Source organism: Pseudochaenichthys georgianus, unplaced genomic scaffold (assembly GCF_902827115.2).
Source record: "Pseudochaenichthys georgianus unplaced genomic scaffold, fPseGeo1.2 scaffold_1119_arrow_ctg1, whole genome shotgun sequence".
NCBI classification, from domain to species: Eukaryota; Metazoa; Chordata; class Actinopteri; order Perciformes; family Channichthyidae; genus Pseudochaenichthys; species Pseudochaenichthys georgianus.
The window spans coordinates 4400-28241 of NW_027262070.1; the positions used below are offsets into that span (position 1 = coordinate 4400).

At 44.3% G+C, this 23842-nt stretch overlaps 1 protein-coding gene across 1 annotated transcript in view; it reads right to left on the reverse strand.

Moving 5' to 3' along the window:
• Positions 1–2070: 2070 nt before the first annotated feature.
• LOC117440673 (myelin transcription factor 1-like protein) overlaps positions 2071–23842 on the reverse strand; it is a gene marked incomplete at its 3' end in the record, with an annotated part of 33442 nt that continues 11670 nt past the window's right edge. The window contains exons 3-8 of the mRNA XM_034076910.2: positions 21602–22053; positions 17205–17647; positions 14285–14460; positions 6522–6708; positions 5391–5607; positions 2071–2205 (exon numbers count right to left, since the gene is read on the reverse strand). Of these exons, the coding sequence (XP_033932801.2) occupies positions 2071–2205; positions 5391–5607; positions 6522–6708; positions 14285–14460; positions 17205–17647; positions 21602–22053 (1610 nt within the window). The remainder of the gene's footprint in view (positions 2206–5390; positions 5608–6521; positions 6709–14284; positions 14461–17204; positions 17648–21601; positions 22054–23842) is intronic.

Consider the following 23842-nt stretch of genomic DNA (forward strand, 5'->3'; position numbering starts at 1 on the left):
TCTGACCGTGGCTGTCCTCTGTCTCCTGCTATCTGACCGTGGCTGTCCTCTGTCTCCTGCTATCTGACCGTGGCTGTCCTCTGTCTCCTGCTATCTGACGTGGCTGTCCTCTGTCTCCTGATATCTGACCGTGGCTGTCCTCTGTCTCCTGCTATCTGACTGTGGCTGTCCTCTGTCTCCTGCTATCTGACCGTGGCTGTCCTCTGTCTCCTGCTATCTGACCGTGGCTGTCCTCTGTCTCCTGCTATCTGACCGTGGCTGTCCTCTGTCTTCTGCTATCTGACCGTGGCTGTCCTCTGTCTCCTGCTATCTGACCGTGGCTGTCCTCTGTCTCCTGCTATCTGACCCGTGGCTGTCCTCTGTCTCCTGCTATCTGACGTGGCTGTCCTCTGTCTCCTGCTATCTGACCGTGGCTGTCCTCTGTCTCCTGCTATCTGACCGTGGCTGTCCTCTGTCTCCTGCTATCTGACCGTGGCTGTCCTCTGTCTCCTGCTATCTGACCGTGGCTGTCCTCTGTCTCCTGCTATCTTACCGTGGCTGTCCTCTGTCTCCTGCTATCTGACCGTGGCTGTCCTCTGTCTCCTGCTATCTGACCGTGGCTGTCCTCTGTCTCCTGCTATCTGACCGTGGCTGTCCTCTGTCTCCTGCTATCTGTATATTTTGCGCAGTCTATCTCTGCTCACGCTGTTGCGTCGGCGTGTTCTCCTGCGTGTTGGCCATGTGTTGCACTGGAGCCAGACACCGCAAAGACTTCAGCCGAGCACGTACGAACTGCGCATGCGTGAGTGGCAATAACTCTCCTTACCAGCAGGCGGCGGTAGTGTGTATTCGTCATTCAAAACAGGCAACGACCGGAAAACAGAGAAGAAGAACAGACTACGTGTGTGATATAAATAAACAACAGCTATGTGCGTTAGCTTCACCTTAGCATGTGTTCTTTGCAGGTGTTGGTTGAGGTGTGATTATGACTGATTTGAGAAAGTAACGAAGTAACGCGTGTCGGGGCGATGTTAGTAACTGTAGTGCGATTACTGGATTATAAAAGTAGCACGTTACACTACTCCGTTACCGGCAAAAGTAATATTATTACACACCCAACTCTGGTCGCGACATGTCCATAGACATTTTTCAGGAACGCACTGGCCATCTGTAGAATTTCCCCGCAGCGAGGCCCCCCCCCCGTTCACCATCCACTAGCGCAGTGTTTCTCCACTTAGACTTTAATCCATTGTTTGTTCTATATGCTTCTTGAAATCCTAAAAAACACATCGTTTTTCTAGGACAGATTACAAGTCGCCTGAAAATGGTACAAACAAGTGGCAACATGTGTGACGAAGGTGTTGCGCTGGGCTATATCATGCAATCGAAAGTGAAACTTAAGCTCGCTCCATCGCGGAGATATTCCCGCGAGTGTGCGGGAAACGTAAATAAAGAAATGTATTCACTTGCACCCCTCGCCAGTCTCTGGCAGTTATTTTGGGGGTCGCGGGCTGAAAGGTTTGGGAACCCCTGGTCTGAAGCAGATTATTAGCATTAGCTAACCTCTGAAGTTAAATCTAGTTGCTGTGCCCTAAGGTTTGATACCAACAGTAGATAGTTTGCATTATTATTTAGACATTTGGTGTAAATACTTTACTTTACTTTAGCATCCTTTTTTAATCCTAAATAGTTTCTAGAAAATACATATGTTTTATTATCCTTATATATTTCTCTTTGTACCTTCTTTGCGACTTGTTTTTTTCGATTGTTTATGTTCGCACCACCAGATACCAAAGCAAATTCCTTTTATGTGTAACCTGGCAATAAACTTGATTCTGATTCTGATATATCCTTCTTTGACATTTCATTTGATATTTTGCCTACTTCCTGGACCACAGGGAATCTGAAGGTTTAACCCAACCAATGATATCATTCCTGCGTCCAAAGCAGCTCTGAGAAATGATTGAAACCCAACCAACCATCACACTAAAGAACTAGCTACAAAATGACTTGTTAGACTTATTATTTCGGTTTTCTTTTTGTAAAGCAGGGTGTGTTTGAATTGCTTAACATCCAGGCAGAGGGACCTACTCTCAGGCGGGACCCGGTCTTTGTGAGGACACCCGGACAGGCTGCGGTGATGAGGGTACAGACCGGTCACATGACCCGTCCCATCGCAGCCCGGCGTCGGACACTTACTCTCCTTCTTCTCCCCCCTGGAAGAGTCTGGAAAGAGACAGAGAGATGAGGTGGAGCTGAATCAACAGGGAAACAAACAAATTGCACCTGGACTGTACGGGCGCCAGATTATAGCCTGGTACTAAATCTCTGAATTGCCGGCCACCTCTGAGATATTTTTAGAGTCAAATAGGATGATGATGATGATGGCTATTTCAAATGACATCAGCTGCTAAACTAAAGTGATTCGAAGTGAAGAAGACACTCATTAGTTTGTGGAAAACGTTTTTGAAGGTGTTTGGGGCGTCGCCATCTTGTTTCTTGGAACCAGATGTGACATTCTGTATGAGGGTGAAACTACTAGATGCTGAACAAGGCCGTTAAAGGGTGTTAAAACTTTTACTGAAATGAGGGTGGTGGTGGCGAAGTCGATAGGGACTCGGCTTGGCAACTGGAAAGTCACCAGTTCAAGTCCCGGCAAGACCAAGTGCTACCGAGCTGTCCCTGAGCAAAATGGTAGCCCACTGCTCCTAACACTAGGATGGGTCGAATGCAGAGACAACAATTTCCCCACGAGGGATTAATAAAGTATATCAAAGCCAAACTGAGAAAGGACTACATTTTCAATCAGCAATGCTCTTTGTCTATTTACTCTAAATGGGAGCATCATTTATCAAATGAATATTTAGCTATGTTGAAGAAGAAATAAAACTAAAGATTTAGACCAAAGACTAATCAGGAAAGTGGATAAAAGCGTCTAACAAGTGACATGTAATCAAAGTGGTTATATGGGTAATAAATCAATTGTGAAATACAGCAATTTTTTCATAGACTTCTATACAATCGAAGGTTTAAGATTTGGGCTGAATGAATGAAGTTATATCAAATGGCAGACTACATTTTTTAAGGTTTCAGTTTTAGCAGCACTCGGTACAGCTTTGAGCCAATAATTGTCACAAACTAGATTATTGATCCTACTTATCCTCTGTGCTAATGAAGCAGTCTGAAGCCAGTCTGAATCTGTTGGTAGCTGATAACCACACAGCTCCAGTTGTATTTGTCGTGTTTCTTTAGAGAATAGGCCCCAGATATCGTCCCACAGATGGATTTTCTCTCCTAACAGCCGTGCAGATTCTTATGACTCGTGCCTGAGAAGCCAGTAGTCTGACGTTACCACAACGGCCTATTAACAACATAAGCTGCTGTCAGAGAAAAACTACATACTGTATCGTGATGGTCCTGAAAACGGCCATTATCTCATTGGGGGTCATGCACACCATTTCTGAAATATCAAAATGGGATTTTAAAAGGTTTTATGAGCCGAGAGGTCAGAAAGCTCATCGGATGTGCACGGACATGTTGGAAACAAGAGGGGAGAAGACAGACATTAAAGTTACAGTTGTTCTGCTTTAGCTGCGAAAGCCTCGGGCGGCTGCAGAGTTGAGGATTACAATAAGTCAGAAAGACAAGATAAAGTACTTCCTTTCTGACCCGGGGTCGTATTTCTGGAGTAAAAGGAAGACTCAGCTCCAACGTGATGCATAGAGGTGGAGTAAAACTGGCACATTCGGAAGAGGAAACACGAGGAGACGATGGCTTTGTGAACTAAGGCCAAACTGTTTTTAGGAATATTTGCTGTACAGAACAATGAGTGTTTTTATTATCTGACGGTGAGGCAAGGCAAGTTTATTTATATAGCACTTTTCAACGCAAGGCAATTCAAAGTGCTTTACAAAAAAAAATGAAAGACATTAAGCTTTAAAAAGAAAAGCTAATAAAATAAACATTAAGGAAAAATACATGGATAAAAGTTACAGTGCAGTTTAAGAATAGTTCAATTAGAAGCAGCGACAAAAAGAAAAGTCTTCAGCCTGGATTTAAAAGTAGTCAGAGTTGCAGCGGACCTGCAGGTTTGTACAGATGTAAAGCGCAGCATGTGTTTTTCCAAGCTGTTGTGAAATGATGTTGTTCAGGTGCTGGGAACACTATTGTAGTTTGATTCGTGCAGAGCCACACACACCGACTGACTGAGCTAAATGTGCCTCTGGAAGTCCAGCCGACGTGTTAAAAATAGCGCTGGCATGAAAAAAAAAAAACCCAGACGAGTGTCTCCTGCTCAGATAAAATACCTGGCTCCTCGTGAACATACGTTTTAAAGATTGATACGCTATAGGCTATTGAGAGCTGAACACTTTTTACCGAGAAAAATCTATGTGAATATTTTTAACACACACCCACACACACACACACACTGGACTGAATTTGCCTCTGGAAGTCCAGCCGACCTGAACAGATGAAATAAAAATATCTAACCACGTGGATGGGAAACAACAGAGACTACTCATACACACAATTGAAAAAAGATTGTTACGCTATCGGCGAGAACTGATTACAGCAGCACTATAAGTCTTTAAAAGTAAACAAAAACGATATATGTGAAGATTTTAACACGGAGATACTTTTGCAACACACTGACTGACGGGACTGAATCTGCCTCTGGAAGTCCAGCCGACCAGATAAAATAAAATATCTGACCAGAGTCCTCATGAACTGACTGGACAAAATGCTTGTCCTCATAAGGCTGTGGCTCAGTGGGTTAGTGCGTTGGTGTTAAAGATTGTTAATCTATAAAAGTAAACAAAAATCTATATGTGAAGATGGAGAATCAACTTGCAGAGCGCGGATCGATGCTGACACAGTGGGGGTCTGCAGTCAGACTTGTTACCGTAAACTAGACTACTTTAAGATTTGAACACGGAGATACTGGACTCAGTGTGCCTCTGGAAGACTCCTCAGGAACACAATTGTTAAATATTACGCTATAGGCGAGAGAAGAAAATCGATAGAGTGCTGAAAACAGCGACTTTTTACCGTAAAATATCTATATATGTGAAGATTTTAACACACACACACACACACACACACACACACACACACACACACACACACACACACACACACACAGACTGGGCTTAATTTGCCTCTGGAAGTCCAGCTGACCTGCACAAATAAAATACAATATCTGACCACGTGGATGGAAAACAACGAAGACTCTCTAATAAATAAATAATGAACGCAACAGAAAAAGGTCGTTCCGCTATAGGCGAGGACTGACGCGATAAGTCTTTAAGAGTAAAACGATCTATACGTGAAGATGCAGGACTTTGCAGAGCACGGGTCGATGCCGACACAGTGGGGGTCATCGTGTGGGTTTCTCTCTTTCCTCTTCCTACCTTTAGGGTAGTACGCCCTCTTCATCCCGTCGTGGTGCATCCTGGACTTCCTCTCCTCTCCGGCGCAGCTCAGCCTGGAGCTGTGTTCTCCTCGGTGGTGATGATGATGATGGTCTCTGCGAGGAAGAGAGTGATCGGACGCCATCATGCGGTCCCTCATGACCTTCGCCCTCTCCGACTCCAGGGCGATGGCCTTCTCCAGCAGAGACAGGTTTCCCTTAAGAATAAGAATAATAACTTAAATGTATATAGCGCCTTTCAGGGGACCCAAAGTCGCTTCACAGACAAACAGAGAAATAAGAAAGAAGGAGCCCACACTCGAGGTACTAGGGGTGTAACGGAAATTATTCGGTACCGGCCCTTCGGTTGCGTGCCGAACGAATATAACGTTAAACGTAAAAAATTGAGAACGTGAACAACGTTTTGGAAGTAATCTCAGGTTCAGAGTAATTTGCTCACATTGGGTTCAACGCGTCAGAGCGAGCAAGTCTTTTCATTGGACGAGAGGTGAGAGAGCTGGTCACAGGGATGCGTTCAAATGTAGTCAGTAATTTGAGGAACTGGCGAAATGGCGAACGCAGATAAAGTTGAGCTCGAAAATCCTCCAGCATCATTGAAGTCTCCGGTTTGGGAACATTTTGGTTTCGCAGTTACGTACAAGGCTGACGGACAAAGACAGGTGGACCGAACCAAGGCCATGTGTCGGCATTGTTCGACTAACATTGGTTACGCGGCTGGCGATACATCACACGTGCACACTCTTGAAAAGGCATCACCCGAACGTGAATATCACCGGTACCAAAAGACTGAAGTGCAAACCCAACTCCCACTAGCATTTAGCCTCCACCACTCGCAGAGAGTTCAGACCGAGCCAAAGCTTTTACAAACGCTAAATATCCTCATGTTGCCATGGTAGCAAAGCGCTACCTGGCTGTATCTGCTACCTCTGTCCCTAGCGAGGGTTTTCTCCACAGCAGGAGACATTGCTAGTGCCAGCTGATCTGCCCTTTCAGCAGCAATGTGGACAAGTTCATCTTTCTTTAAACAACATGAAGATACAATGACAAGCAAGTCCTAATGTCAAACTGCTGCTCAGGTGCTAGTACAGTTCAAATACAGATTATTTCGTACCTTGGCCATGTCGAAAGTCTCGTCGGAGCGGTCAGAGTTCACAGACGTCGTGTCCTCGTCTCCCTCCTGGAAGCCTCTGGACCCGGGGCTCAGCTGCTCCTCCAGCTTCATCAGGTTCACCATGTCGGAGTAGCTGCGCTCCAGAGATCTCTGCTCCTCCTGAGCGCTCTGCTGGCAGCTGTCGTACCTGAGAGGTGACAAGAAGATTAGAAATGACCACCAGACTTAAGCCCCTGTCACACTGTCCCGAAATGTCCACCCGATGGACACACGAATATGGAATTGTGCCCCGAGCCACACACGAAGGCAACATTTACATTACATTTAAGAAATACAACTACCACAAACAATTATGTTACAGTACTATGATACTGCACTGATATGTTCAGACTTTGTTCTTTACTTTCTCCGTCTTTATATGTAGAAGATATTACGTTTTCTCCGTCATGTTGTTTCCATAGCAACAACAACTTCCTGTCAACTCGCCTTCAAAATAATATATTATATCCTTTTTAGTTTCACAGAACACAAATTGGGTTATTTACATAATATGTTTACATGATTTTGTTGTGCAATAAAACAACCCGATGGACCCACGATAAAGGACATGTTCAAATTCGGCTGTGATCGTAGCAACATCGGGCCGTTCGTGAGGCGTCTAAGCCATCGTATGACCGCCGGTGGAGTTTGTCGCTCCGGCAGCAACTTCGTGAGCGGAGGCAAAATCTTTGGCATGCCAACAAATTGCAGAAGGACCTTGAGAAGGTTAATTTTCGTGTTGAATTCGTGTGTCCATGTTGCCCTTCGTAAGGCCATCGTGAGGGCATCTTGTTATCATCGGTGCCATCGGGCATTCGCCCCGATCAGAGCGAGGGCGAATGCACCGATGATAACACGAAGATGACACGACTTGACAAGATGCCCTCACGAGTGCCTTACGAAGTTGCTGCCGGAGCCTGAGAAACTCCACCGGCGGTCACACGATGGCTTAGACGCTTCACGAACGGCCCGATGCTACGATCACAGCCGAATTTGAACATTTCCTTTATCGTGTGTCCATCGGGTGTACATTTCGGGACAGTGTGACAGGGCTTTACAGACGGTTTTATCCCGCAGGCCATTGGAAGTCAAGAGTCTTCACGTACATACTGTATTTTAATAATGTCTATTGCTCATATCTACATTTTCATATTAACGGTATAAAGTGTTTATTCTGCTGTACAATATTACATTTCACATTCATCTTATTTTAAAGTTGTTCTATGGGTTTTAGTGCATGTAGTTTCTCTCCCCCCTACCTTAAACGCCTCCATACATACTATGTTTATAACGCACCACCATCTAAATCAGTGTTTCTCAAACTTTTTCATACCAAGGACCACTTAACCAATAAAAAAACACTCGCGGACCACCTAACTCCAAAAATATCCAAAAACACATCGCACAGATTACAAATCGCCTGCAAATGGTACAAACGAGTGGCAACATGTGTGATGAAGGTGTTGCGCTGGGCTATATCATGCAATCGAAAGTGAAACTTAAGCTCGCTTCATTGTGGAGATATTCCCGCGAGAGTGCGGGAAACTTTTATTTATTTATATAAAATGTGAAATTGTACCAATATACTCACGGACCACTAGGGGGCGCTCACGGACCACCAGTGGTCCGCGGACCACACTTTGAGAATCACTGATCTATAGGGATGGGTATCGTTAAGGTTTTAACGGTACTACTACTTTTATCGATACCGCTTATCGATCCGGTCTTTTAACGGTGCTCTTATCGGTTCTTTTGGAGAAAAAAAGAAACAAATTGTGAACAAAACTAACATTGCTTTTAATTTAAATTAAATACATAATATTTCACATCAAAAGAAACAACAGTGTTTTAACAAATGGTATTAAATACTCTGAAGACAGAACTGTAAACAGAACAGCTGAAACTTTAACAAAATAAATAACTCAGTTTCCACACAGCAGCTTTAGAAGAATCTTCCACCGCTTCTCTGCCCGTTGACTTTGAACGGGGATGACGTCACTTTGCCTCGCTTTTCGCCGAACTGCATTGTGGGGGAGCGAAGCGAAGATTTCCAGGATGTCCAGGATTCAAAAGTTGAGCAATGTTCAACTGTTGAAGCTGAGCTGGAAGCGCCAGCCAATCAAACACGTTTATGCAAATCTGACAGTAGAAGCGCTAGCCAATCAAACCGCGTGTAAGCAGGGAGAACCGGACCGCAGTTCATTTCCTCATATTCCAAACGAGAAGTTACGGTAGCAAATCACCCGGTTCTTTACGACCAGAACTATTACCGGGATACAAACCGGAGGAACCAGCATGGAGGGAGGGGGCAGAGACAGTGGGTGAAACTGGTAGGTTCTCGCCTGTTTGGGGAGTTTATATTTATATATATTGCTCGCATAAAATCCCCGGGGTTTTTTGCTTTGTATGTCGGGGGCGGGAGATTCATGTGATTGGTTGTTGGTCGCGTTGCTCGCAAAAAATCCCCCAAGCTGTCAGACACGCCCAGCTCCAAGATTTTCAAGATTTGTTTAAAGCTGCTGTGTGGACGAACCGTTATTGCACTTTTGGCAACGAGCATTGTCCACATCGAGACGGGTAAAGTTTAACCACACCTCGGAGCGCGTTCTCTCCGTCATCTCCTCCGTGTGTGTGTTGCTGCATGTAGCAGCTGCGTGTGTGTAAACTGCCCCGCCCCCTCGCACACAGACGGGGGAGAAAGATCTCGTCTGGATTGGAAAGATCTAAAATACTAAAAATAATCATAGACGCATTTTGCAGTCTTTTTGCGTATTAGAAACGGAGTTGGCGACACTAAAACTGCAATATAATGTTTGTGTAGCAATACATACGACATATATTTTACATGTCTCTAGTACCGATACAAAGACCGATAACGTCGGAGCTTAACGGTACCACGGTCTTTAATAATTCAGCTGTGGGGCTCGGTACCCAACCCTACCATATCTACATATTTATACATGTTTGCAGTATGAAATATTTATTTCACATTTAACTATTTTAAAGAAGCCCTTTTATGCTTTCGTGTGTGTCCTATGGGATTTAGTGCATGTAAATGGTCTGCAAAGGCTCAAATCTCAGAGGGAGTTAAAGCATGGAGACATGTCACAGTAAAGGCACAAAATACAAATATGAAACCTGAACATAAAAGAGGACCTTTAGACCAACACTCATTCCTGTGTCCATTGCACTATTGTCTTGTATTTATGTTGCATTGTTGAAGGACCATAATACCTAACATTTGCATAAACTACGCTTTAGCAATTGTGTATACAAATTAAGTCCTTTGAATTCTCTGGGTAACAAAATACCGGACTATTGTAGCTGCTCCAAATCCGTCTTTAGAGCCTGGAGAAAACAGTTTTATCCAGGAAAACAGTCACTGATTGGATTTCCTGTTCATCTCAGTCACTAATGGAGTTGTACAGTTACGTTGTTAACATTTAAAGTGGACCTATCATGCTATATCTGAATAATATATTGTAGGGCCATACCTATAGAAAACATGTCTGTGAATTATCTTTAAAATACGAAACAGATCATGTTTTAGCCATGCCTCATTTCGCTCTATTTGCTCTTTTCCAGCCCTGTTTTTGCAACGGCTGATTCTGCTGTTGTGGCAGACTACAGCGCCGCCTACAGGCCTGGCATAGGTACTACAGCGTCTCCAGCGCTTTCGAGCGGTCTCTCCTTCCCCTGATAGGTGGAGAGTTGCCCATATAGGCGGAGCACCCCTTTTCTGACGTCAGAAACATTCAAATAATAATCGGATCCGTTGCTGCCCCGTTTTTAGAGATTTGGGTACGGAGGAAAAGAGAGAGGGTTGTGTTTCCTGACACTTGGTGAGTTCCCGGACACACCGGGGACACATATTCATGTATAAAAGACGTACACAAGTGCATTTTGATTTTGCATGATAGGTCCCCTTTAAAGTCTTTAACTTTTAATGTTGAAAGAGTCTTTAGTTTTCTGTCAAGTCGTCAAACGAGAGTCGAATCGAGTTCACATCCCTGCCTCCATGAGCTGTGTTTCAGAGTGTATACGTAAGGGATCCAAATGAAACAATACTCAGCTTCCTGTTCGCTTTTAGACCGCCATTATACTCCTGTCTCTTTCATCTCACTCAGAATCTCCCCCTCCTCCCCCTTCACCTCCATTCAAAGCGAACCCATCGAGTCACAGTACAAAATGTCATCGGTAATCATGCTAATATGTGCCATTAGCATACATAATGCGCTAAGCTACCTGCAGAAGCTTTCATATATCACCAACGGGATAATTATAAGGAAAAAACATCGCGATCAAAAGACTCTTTGTGGTGGACCTACCTGTTGAGGAAATGCATGGAAGTCAATGGTCTGTGAGGGTGTGTGTGCATGAACAGGTGGAAGCATGAATGTACCGTATTGACCCGATTATAAGACGACCAAATCCTGTTTTTATAAAGAAAATAATTATAATAATGACCCGTAATGCTTTTCTCTGACTGTTTTTACATTTTAAATCCGGGCTCGCCATCTTCTCACGGTTCACTCAGTGACACCATATGTCTTTGCTGCTCCACAGTTGTTTGATGACTCTGCTTCGATGATCACTCGATGATCACCACTTTTTGGCATCGTAACTTCGCCTCTCTTGTTTATTAACTCGCCCTACTTTTGATCTGCTTTGTTCGAGTTGGTCTCTCTCTCTCCACCTTTACCTTTAAGTCGGTGTCTCTCTTGGGGGAACACTCATTTGACGCGATCTCTCTAATTACATCGAACAAAGTCTAGACCCCGAATATAAGGCGACCCCTCTCTTTAAGATTTGTTCCTATAGGACAGTGTTTCTCAAACTTTTTCATACCAAGGACCACTTAAAATAAAAAAACACTCGCGGACCACCTAACTCCACAAATATTCCAAAACACATCGTTTTTTTACAAATCACCTGAAAATGGTACAAACAAGTGGCCACATGTGTGATGAAGGTGCTTATCTGGGCTATATCATGCAAACGAAAGTGAAACATAAGCTCGTTCCATTGCGGAGATATTCCCGCGAGAGTGCGAAAAACTTAAATAAATGTATTTATTTCAAATGTGACATTTTACCAATATACTCACGGACCACTAGGGGGCGCTCACGGACCACTAGGGGGCGCTCACTGGCCACCAGTGGTCCGCGGACCACACTTTGAGAAGCACTGCTATTGGAGAAAAAAACCTGTCATATTTTCGGGTCAATACGTTAAGTTGTCACAGCTATTGTACATCGTTGTCTAAATCAATGGTTTACAAGCACATTATGGAAGGCAAGGCTGCCGCAAGATGTAACATGTCTCTGTAATTGTTATGTACAAAGGGGGACACGTGTGGAATAAACATAAGCATGATCAAAAGCCTGTTTGTAGTTGTCACGATATTCCTGTCCGAGGGCTGAAGTCGAATAGTCCATTTAGCTTAGGAACCTTCCTAACCGAGTGAAATGACCCGGAAGTCCCTCAGTGGCAGCCATGATAAGTGCCGTTCGAATTCTCTAGATTAAAGGAAAGGAGGTTTCAAACTTCCTTTATCACCTCCTTTAGCTTAGGAACCACTGGACCTCCCTAACCGACAGGAGAAGTGAAAATGCTGCCCCACAATGCCTTGCAGCCGCAGCATTTGCCGTCACTCAACAGTCGGCCGTTCACGGAAACAACCGATTATGACGGAGAAATGATATCATGAAAGTTACGGTGCTTATTAAGCATTTTAAAACATAGGTGGTAAGTTGCCAAAGTGCTTTGTTTTGAACGTTCATCAGTATTATAATCAAAGAGAGAAATATGAACGTTAGTTTTCACTGAAATGATCAAATAAAGTCAACATTTCAGTCTTTACTGAGCTGTGTGGAGTTTGTTCAACTTTTAAAAGATGTCTGAATGGTGATATACACAGTGATAGATGTTAAGGACTAACGTTTATAATAAATACATCTGTATTGATTTAAGATCTTTAGTTCATACAATCATACGTATTGGGATCATTTGTATTAATGTGGACCGGAGGGAGAGGGGGACGAGCAGAAGTTTCACTTTCCTTTTTTATTTCAATTCCAGCTTTGGTCATGAAGAATATGTTTCTCTGTTGTCCACGTTCATAAAGCAAAGCAGCAGAAAAGAATGTCTTGAAAATATTACATCATAAATAATAATACAAAAGCTTCCGTTATTTATGTTGGTCTCTCGGCTCTCACGTCTCTTGGCTTCTTAAAAACCGCGGGGATCAGCTGTTGAACTGCTGTTGTCTTTCGCCGGGCTCCGGTGATGCCTTCTGATATGATTTAGCATGTTTGGCGTGTGTCCATTAGCATACCGCACCGCTGTCTAACAACGCCGACACACCGTCCTCGTCCGATCCACCACTCGCGCACCTCATCGTTATTGTAGTCCACAGGGAACCCGAAATGTTCCCACAGAGCTGATTTAAAAGAAGCAGGTGGGTTCTAGCTCCTGTGTGTTATCTGAAATCGCCATACTAACTTTTCTTCTTCTTGTATTTAGTTCGTTTTGTTGTTGTGTTTCTTCTTGTTCTTCATTTGTTGTTTAAGGGCGGCTGGCAAACAGCTTTTAGGCGCAATACCGCCCCCTGGATTATAAATAGTGTAATACTGCTCTGAGTGACAGACTTTTTTCCCACTCGTAAAAAAAAAAAGGCGTGTTCTACGGAGCCCCCTAGGGGACATGGAGAAGAAAAAAAAAATATTTGGAAAAAAAAAAGAAAAGTTGGCAGTTTGTAGACGGTCCCTAAGCACTCCTCCTCTCCTTCCTCCAGCTGCAGATTGTGACCAATTCTTGATGTTTAGCTCGGATCACGGCGCGTATCGAACTGTTCTGATAAAAACGACTCTAGCTCGTTGTCTACCTTGCTATGATTGTAAAGTCATGTTGTTTGTATTTTTACAACGTTATGTTCATGAGTTATTGATCCGCGAAATTCGAATCTGTCAATAACTCAGCTCAGAGGAACGTGCATGTCCCCTCGCTCTGAGTGTTCTCTTGAGGTGTCTTCACTTATGTGAAAACCTTTATATATACAGTCTATGTGTGAAACTCGTGCCTATTGCCAAGCACTGATCTTATATCTTTATATTTACGGCCAAGCTCAAAGTAAGATCGATGAACCACTCCATTGTTGTGGTTTCTGTGTTGCCGTAGCAGCCGAACTGACCAGGAAGTACTTTTTTTTTTTTTCAAATAATTTTTTTTTTCTTCTCCATGTCCCCTAGGGGGCTCCGTAGTATTCGCCGTGTGACTTCATGTGCCGAACCGTGAAGTCCGAACCGTGACGTCCGAACCGTGACGTCCGAACCGTGACGTCCGAACCGTGACGGTACGGGTCGAATACGGATACCGTTACACCCCTACCGTGGAGTGCTTTGTTTGTCCATGTTAGATAAGAGCCCTTGAAATAAAGGTATTATCAGTGTTATCTGCGTTTGGGTCCTACCTGCTTCACTCCTGGTATCAGTGGCGGACGGAGCTGTTGAGGTGGTGCATGGAAGTCAAGGGGTCGTGTGAAAGTAATTGAGAATGTGCGTCTATACACATCGACATGTGCTTTTGATGAAGAAAGGGAGTTTCAAAGTGCCGTATGGAGGCTGCCGCAAGACATCACATGATATGTGTTTTATGTAGAAAAGGGGACGAGTATTGTGGAATACACAAAAGCATGATGAAAAGCCTCTTTGGAGTGTGCGTACCTGTTGAGGTGGTGCATCATCGAGTGGTCTGAGGGGTTCTGGAGCTGGTGATGCAGAGCGTGGAGCGCCGGATGATCGCAGGATTGAGTTTCGCTGAGTTTCCGAGCCAGATCAAAGCATTGGTTTCTCAAACACTCCAGACTGCTGAGGCAAACCTCCTCCTCGCTCTCGTCCGCCTGGAGAATCATTTAGTTTAGTATAGAGTCGTGGAAAGTCCCCATTGATCAACAGCATTAGTTATAAGGAAAGGATGAAAGACAAGTGGATGGAGGCGAAAGGATAAAAGAGAACAACAACATGTGACATATATCACAACGAGGGGCAACATCCATGATCTCAACATGTAAAACACACCATATCCAACACTCGGGCTGCCTCGCTGGCCGTCCGAGGCCGCGGCGCATTTCCATTACGACCCGTCCACACTACAGCGTCGAAAGCTCCAATCTGCTCCAATCTGCCCATTCACTTTCAATGGGGTGACGTCACGTTGCCTCGCTTTTTCGCCGAACTGAATTGTGGGTAGCAGAGCGAGGCGTCCCCGGCGGAGACGCCGGAGTAGCCAGCGCCAGCCAATCAAATCCCGTTTCCCAAAATCTGACAGCTGAAGCCGTAGCCAATCAAACCGCGTCTAAGCTGGGAGAGATATCCCGCCGTTCATTTCTATATTTCAAAAAAAGTCGGAGGAGAAACTAACTATCGCCGTAGCAAATCACCCGGTTTTGTATGACCAGACCCTCTTCACCTCCCGGGATACAAACCGGAGGAACCAGCATGGAGGGAGGTGGCAGAGACAGTGGGGGAAACTGGTAGGGTTTCGCCTGTTTGGGGAGTTTATATATATATTGCTCCCATACAATCCCCGGGGGTTTTTGCTTTGTATGTCGGGGGCGGGAGATTCATGTGATTGGTTGTTGGTCGCGTTGCTTGAATAAAATCCCCAAGCTCCAGACACGCCCAGCTCCAAGCTATTTTTGAAGCTGTAATGTGGACGCTCCGTTACAGTTGAGGACCTGGGGTAGTTACTATAGCAACGCAGTGTAGGCGGGGCTCCCGTCGAGCTCCCGCTGGATTTTATCATCCCCAATGAGATGTAGGAACGCCGTCACCTCCTCGGTCGACCACGGCGTGCTTTTCTTTGACGTGGCCATTTTTGTAGCTCCTCCATTTACAAAAATGCTGCAAGCTTGCTTCTAGATATATACGCGACGCGAGGGATGGTCTCGCGCGCGACCTTGTGACGATTCTCTCCGACCAATCAGCAGTCGAGAGTGTTGATGTCACTAGTTCAGCCCTGGCCTGGTAGAACCACGATTTTATGGGGCCGGAAAAAGAGGGGAAAAGTACCCGCTAGCCGGCGCTACGCTATATGGAAAGGCCACCAAAAACTGGCCTGGCCGCTTGAGGACGATTAAGGACGCTTGAGGACACTTGAGGACGCTTGAGGACTCTTGAGGACGCTTGAGGACACTTGAGGACGCTGAAACGGGGCGACCCGCTGCAGTGGAAATGCGCCATCAGTGAACCATGTTTGTAAGTGAGCTGTAAAGGCGGTGAATGCATGTCTTTGATTTGAGTGGGTAATAATATAATACACTTTATTTGTAGAGCACCTTTCATGCACCAAGCATCCTAAATGAAGAAAACATTTTTATTACTGCTGAATTGTATTCCATATTTTTATTCCATTCTATTTCTTTGTACATTTTGCTATATTTTTTATTATTCTTAATATTTGTTAATGTTATTATAGTGTTCTTATAATAGTTCTCTATATGCACCACGACACCAAGTCAAATCCCCCGTACGTGTCGACCGACCTGGGGATAAACCCGATTCTGATTCTGAACAATATTAAAATACAAAACATCAACAGAGATCCTGATGAAATTTGGTATTTTGTTGTTTTGTTTCTTTCCGTTAACCGTCAAGTGGGAACTAAGCATTTTTTGGTACGTTTTTGTGTTACTCTTATTTTCCAACGCTACGATGAGTTCCCTGACACACCGGGGACACATGTGTATAAAAGACATCAAAAAGTGCATTTTGCATGATAGGTCCCCTTTAAAGGTGCCCTATTTTTAGAAGAGACATGAAGAAGAGGGGACACATGTTGATGTAGAAGAGACATGGAGAAGAGGGGACACATGTTGATGTAGAGGAGACATGAAGAAGAGGGGACACATGTTGATGTAGAAGAGACATGAAGAAGAGGGGACACATGTTGATGTAGAAGAGACATGGAGAAGAGGGGACACATGTTGATGTAGAAGAGACATGAAGAAGAGGGGACACATGTTGATGTAGAAGAGACATGGAGAAGAGGGGACACATGTTGATGTAGAAGAGACATGGAGAAGAGGGGACACATGTTGATGTAGAAGAGACACGGAGAAGAGGGGACACATGTTGATGTAGAAGAGACATGAAGAAGAGGGGACACATGGTGATGTAGAAGAGACATGAAGACGAGGGGACACATGTTGATGTAGAAGAGACATGGAGAAGAGGGGACACATGTTGATGTAGAAGAGACATGAAGACGAGGGGACACATGTTGATGTAGAAGAGACATGGAGAAGAGGGGACACATGTTGATGTAGAAGAGACATGGAGAAGAGGGGACACATGTTGATGTAGAAGAGACATGGAGAAGAGGGGACACATGTTGATGTAGAAGAGACATGAAGAAGAGGGGACACATGTTGATGTAGAAGAGACATGGAGAAGAGGGGACACATGTTGATGTAGAAGAGACATGGAGAAGAGGGGACACATGTTGATGTAGAAGAGACACGGAGAAGAGGGGACACATGTTGATGTAGAAGAGACATGAAGAAGAGGGGACACATGGTGATGTAGAAGAGACATGAAGACGAGGGGACACATGTTGATGTAGAAGAGACATTTGGATCCTCACCCCGATGCCTTGTCGTCCGTTGGCATGTCCGACATGTCCGACATGTCCTCCCACTTCTGGATATCCTTCATCCGGCATCATGTTCCCGTGTCCCTGCGCCAGAAGCTTCAGGGAATCCACCGTCTCCCGCACCACGTCACTTTCCAAATCCACGCTCAGCTCTCCTTTCCGGTTGCCACGGTGACTGTACTCATCTTCATCGTCTTCCTCTTCAGCGCTGTTCGAAGAGTTGCTGTTCATCTCGGACTCCGTCATGGCTTGGTAGGCGGCGTCTTCTGCGATTTTCCCCAGGTTGAGAAGCGATTTGGCGACCAGTTCGTCGTAATTCTCGTAGTCTTCGCCCGTGCCGTTTCCGGCGCCGATGGTGCCGTGGTGGTTGTTGTTGTCGTCCTTGTGGATTGGAAGAAGCTTTGATTGTCCGAGAGGTTTGTAGTGCTTGTCAACTGTCGGGGACGGAAACAAACAAAGGCTTTTACATCTAAATGCAAAACAAGTTATCAGCATATGTTCACCGCACGATTTCTGAAATAACAGACTGATGGTTTTTGAGCCGAGAGGTCGGAAAATCCTCTGGTGTGCACAGACATGTTTGAAACAAGAGGTACAGTACAGCATGTTCCCTCCTGGTCCTCACTTTCAAAGCCCTCCACCATGTGCCCCCCCCCCTACCTCACTCACCTCCTCATCCTCTACCAACCCCCCCGGTCCCTCAGATCCACCTCAGCCGGTTTGCTTTCCATCCCCAAGGCCAGACTCAGAAGCTCTGGAACTCCCTCCCCCAATACCTCCGTGAGTCTGAGTCCCCCACCCTGTTCCAGTCCCGCCTCAAAAAGCAGCGACAAAAAGAAAAGTCTTCAGCCTGGATTTAATAGTACCGTACTTTTCGGACTATACACCGCGACTTTTTCCCCCATTTTCTTTGTACAGCTAACGGCCACTAGGGGACCTCCTAGATCTATGGATTTTACAGGTAAAATTAACCACCTTTAACACTACGGGCTCTAGGACCGGTCCGCGCCCGCCACCTCTAAGCGGCGGGCTCCAGCGGGAAAAGCTGGAGGCCGGAAAAGAGTGAGACAGGTAGCGCGCCAAAGTAAAAGTGGAACCGAGAGACAGAACGAGAGCAAGACAGACGGACAGTTTAGCTGCTGCAGCTTATATGCAGGTGCGCTTTATAGTCCGAAAAGTACGGTAGTCAGAGTTGCAGCGGACCTGCAGGTTTCTGGGAGTTGGTTCCAGATACTTGGAGCATAATAACTGAACGCTGCTTCTCCATGTTTAGTTCTGACTCTGGGGACAGGAAGCTGACCAGTCCCTGAAGACCTGAGAGATCTGTCTCTGGGGACAGGAAGCTGACCAGTCCCTGAAGACCTGAGAGATCTGGATGGTTCATAATTTAGCAGGAGGTCAGAAATGTATTTTGGGCCTAAACCATTCAGTGCTTTATAAACCAGCAGCAGTATTTAGAAATCTATTCTTTGACACACAGGAAGCCAGTGTGAAGACTTCAGAGCAGGAGTGATGTGATCCACTTCCTTAGTGTCAGTGAGGACTCGAGCAGCGGCGTTCTGAATCAGCTGCAGCTTCCTAATAGAGTTTTTAGTGAGACCTGTGAAGACACCATTGCAGTAGTCCAGTCTACTGAAGATAAAGGCATGGACAAGTTTCTCCAGATCCTGCTGTGACATTAGTCTTTTAATCCTAGATATGTTCTTTAGGTGATAGTAGGCTGATTTAGTAACTGTTTTAATGTGGCTGTTGAAACTCAGGTCAGAGTCCATGACTACACCTAGATTTCTGGCTTTATGTTGGTTTGAACATTGCAGACTGAAGCTCAGCGCTAACAACCCAAACACTAGCAAGTCAGATATGACAGAGCATTTGATTAATTCCTGCAGATGAAAATGAAGTGAAACCTTTTTACATCTTCTAATCCAGTTTCTTCCCTGAATTCATTAGCTGCCATCTCTCCCAGTTCTGATCCTCTGTTTCCTCGCACAAAGACACACAACCCATCTCCTCTCTCGGCCTCGCTGTTGATTTTGAGGACGGCGACTGAGAGCATTGAGAAAAGGGAGGCGTGTGAGGGGCTCCGAGTCGGGAGCCTTGCATATTGTCAGGAGGAGGAGGAACATGTGACTCGTCCCTGGAGTTAATAACTCAGCAGAGCTCCGGTGAGGCGCTGTCAGAAGCGATTGAGGACACGGGTGTTGGTTTGGGGGGAAAGAGGCAGGGCATCTGGTCGAGCACAGATCCAGCTCATCCCTTCCTCCTCTCTCGCTGCAGAGAGCTGCTTGGCTTTCACGCACATGCCCACCATTTGTTGACCTCTTGAAGATTGAGCTCCAGTTCTTCAAAGATAAACAAATCTTCTTGCATCGACAATAAACAGTATTTAATTTCACTTTACAATATGTAATGTCACATTCTGTTCTTGTTTATCTTATACTATGGGGATGTATGTCGACACTGTTTCACTCACAACATTCTCTGCCTTATTTGATTTGACTTGTAGTTTACTTCATCACCTTACAAGTTAATCCTGCACTATTTTATTGTTTATTTTTCATTCGTTTTACTCTGTATTATATATGATATTGGGATTTAAGAAGTTCATTACCATATCTAACTGTAGCTGATGTGCATGTGACTATAAGGCTTTTGAATCTTTGAAAACATTACATTACATTTAGCTGACGCTTTTATCCAGAGCGACTTACAATAAGTGCGTTCGACCAACAACATACAACCTTGAAGAAAACAGAATCATAAAGTACATCAGGTTTCATAGAGCCAAACATTTCAAGTGCTCCTCAACTGGCTTTAGAGGAGCCAGTCCTTTATTAGTATATAAGTGCTTTGTTAGTAGTTCTATCCTCGAGGTGGAGTCGAAGGAGATGAGTCTCAGTCTGGAAGGTGTGTGAGCTTTCTGCTGTCCTGATGTCAATGGGAGCTCGTTCCACCATCTTGGAGCCAGGACAGCAAACCCACGTGTTCCTGCTGATGGGAACTTGGGTCCCCCTCGCAGCGAGGGTGCAGCGAGTCGTTGAATCTTTTGCTTTTTGGCTTTCATGCACATGACCACCTTTTGTTGAGTTCTTCTAGATCAGGGTTTCTCAAACTTTTTCATACCAAGGACACTTAACCAATAAAAAAACACTTGTGGACCACCTAACTCCACAAATATAAAAAAAAACACATCGTTTTTCTAGAAGAGATTAGAAATCGCCTGAAAATGGTACAAACGAGTGGCAACATGTGTGAGGAAGGTGTTGCGCTGGGCTATATCATGCAATTGAAGGTGAAACTTAACCTCGCTCCATTGCGGAGATATTCCCGCGAGAGTGCGGAAAACTTAAATTTATTTCAAATGTGAAATTTTACCAATATACTCACGGACCACTAGGGGGCGCTCACGGACCACCAGTGGTCCGCGGACCACACTTTGAGAAGCACTGTTCTAGATTGAGCTACAGTTCTTCAAAGATAACAAGCAACCCTCAAAGCCTGTCTTTCCCAAACAAAACTCAGATATACACTTCCCCTCTGACCTATGCTCTTGTTCTCTTGGAAAGGTATATCTCCTGGACCCTTGTACACATATTGCACTGCTTTAGAAGTATTGTAACTGCTTGACAGCCACATAGAGACGTCTATCACAGGGCGGACACATGTAGACAGATAACTATCCACCCCTTATATACGGGCTATTTAGAGATGTTAGGTAACCTTGGGAGGAGACTAGAGCACCCGAAGGAAGATCGTAAAGGCTTCCAGGATCTGATGTAATATTTGCCACAGCAGAAAAAATATATCTTTTATATAACTATCTTTATTTCATTTAAAATGGCGAGTTGGTGTGATGAGTAGCTCGATTGCAAAAGAAGCTCCAGCACACTGCAAAAAATATCTATTCGCGACATTTTGGAACTATCCCTTTATCAGGAAAATGTAAAAAAGTGCCGTCGCGAGTATGTATGTGGGGGCGTGTGGCGTGTGGCGTAGTGGGTTGGGCGTGTGGCGTGTGGCATAGTGGGATGGGCGTGTGGCGTAGTGGGTTGTCCGTAGGTGTCGGGATCAGAGGGTCACAGGTTCAAACCCCACTGCAGTCAGCATGTCGTTGTGTCCCTGAGACTCTTCACCCCAAAGTGCTCCTGTGGGGATTGCCCACAGCATTGAGTACGTAAGTCGCTTTGGATGAAAGCGTGTAACAAGTAACATGTGATGTAATGTATAAAATACAATGTTAATATAATAAGTAAGAAGGTGTACGGGAGCTTTGCGGAGTATTTTCACAGTTGGATGTGTGTACGCGTTTCAGCAAAGAAGAACTTCTTTAGCGCAGAAACGTTCTGAAATCATCAGAACTAGCCGAGTATAATAATCAGTTCACTCACCATGCTGACGATTGGGCTCCTCGTCTTCCTCCTCGTCTTCCTCTCCCTCGTCATCCTGCTCGTCTTCATCGTCGCCATCCTCCACTTCCTCCTCCTCTTCGTACATCCCATCGTCCTCTTCCTCCTCCTCGTCTTCTTCGTCCTCCGTTCGTTCTCTTCCCATTGTCTTCACCGCCCTCTCCACCTCCACCTCGTCCTCCTCCTCCTCCTGCTCCTCGTTGTCCTCCGAGAACTCGTCGTCCACATCTTCATCGCCTTCTCTACCCGTCTCCTCTTCCTCCTCGTCTTCCTCCACCACCTCCCCTTGCTCCTTCACCTTCTCTACTTCATTCTGGTAGTTTGTGTAGACGACCTCTTCCCCCCCGGAGAGGAAAGGCCTCCTCTTGGCAGCCGGCTCCAGAGGCTGTTTCTCCAGAGCCTTCCTCTTCTTGGCCAACGGACAGCCGTAGACGCTAAAGAGAGACAGAGGGCACACACACGATCAGTAGCCATCTTTGTTTTTATTACCTAATCTTTAAAGTCCAAAGGCTTTCCAGAGGAGGGAAGTAGTGGAGTACAAATACTTTGTTACTGTACTTAAGTACATTTTTCTGGTATCAGTACTTTACTCCACTACTTATTTTTCTGACAACTTTTTACTTTCTACTTCTCACATGTTGAACTCAAATACCTGTACTTTCTACTTCTCACATGTTGAACTCAAATACCTGTACTTTCTACTTCTCACATGTTGAACTCAAATACCTGTACTTTCTACTTCTTACCTGTTGAACACAAATACCTGTACTTTCTACTTCTCACATGTTGAACTCAAATACCTGTACTTTCTACTTCTTACATGTTGAACTCAAATACCTGTACTTTCTACTTCTTACATGTTGAACTCAAATACCTGTACTTTCTACTTCTTACATGTTGAACCCAAATACCTGTACTTTCTACTTCTTACATGTTGAACTCAAATACCTGTACTTTCTACTTCTTACATGTTGAACTCAAATACCTGTACTTTCTACTTTTCACATGTTGAACCCAAATACCTGTACTTTCTACTTCTTACATGTTGAACTCAAATACCTGTACTTTCTACTTCTTACATGTTGAACTCAAATACCTGTACTTTCTACTTCTCTCATGTTGAACTCAAATACCTGTACTTTCTACTTCTCACATGTTGAACTCAAATACCTGTACTTTCTACTTCTTACATGTTGAACACAAATACCTGTACTTTCTACTTCTTACATGTTGAACTCAAATACCTGTACTTTCTACTTCTTACATGTTGAACACAAATACCTGTACTTTCTACTTCTTACATGTTGAACTCAAATACCTGTACTTTCTACTTCTTACATGTTGAACCCAAATACCTGTACTTTCTACTTCTTACATGTTGAACCCAAATACCTGTACTTTCTACTTCTTACATGTTGAACTCAAATACCTGTACTTTCTACTTCTCACATGTTGAACACAAATACCTGTACTTTCTACTTCTTACATGTTGAACTCAAATACCTGTACTTTCTACTTCTCTCATGTTGAACTCAAATACCTGTACTTTCTACTTCTTACATGTTGAACCCAAATACCTGTACTTTCTACTTCTTACATGTTGAACCCAAATACCTGTACTTTCTACTTCTTACATGTTGAACCCAAATACCTGTACTTTCTACTTCTTACATGTTGAACTCAAATACCTGTACTTTCTACTTCTCACATGTTGAACCCAAATACCTGTACTTTCTACTTCTCACATGTTGAACACAAATACCTGTACTTTCTACTTCTTACATGTTGAACTCAAATACCTGTACTTTCTACTTCTTACATGTTGAACCCAAATACCTGTACTTTCTACTTCTTACATGTTGAACCCAAATACCTGTACTTTCTACTTCTTACATGTTGAACTCAAATACCTGTACTTTCTACTTCTCACATGTTGAACCCAAATACCTGTACTTTCTACTTCTCACATGTTGAACACAAATACCTGTACTTTCTACTTCTTACATGTTGAACTCAAATACCTGTACTTTCTACTTCTCACATGTTGAACCCAAATACCTGTACTTTCTACTTCTTACCTGTTGAACACAAATACCTGTACTTTCTACTTCTTACCTGTTGAACACAAATACCTGTACTTTCTACTTCTTACATGTTGAACACAAATACCTGTACTTTCTACTTCTTACATGTTGAACTCAAATACCTGTACTTTCTACTTCT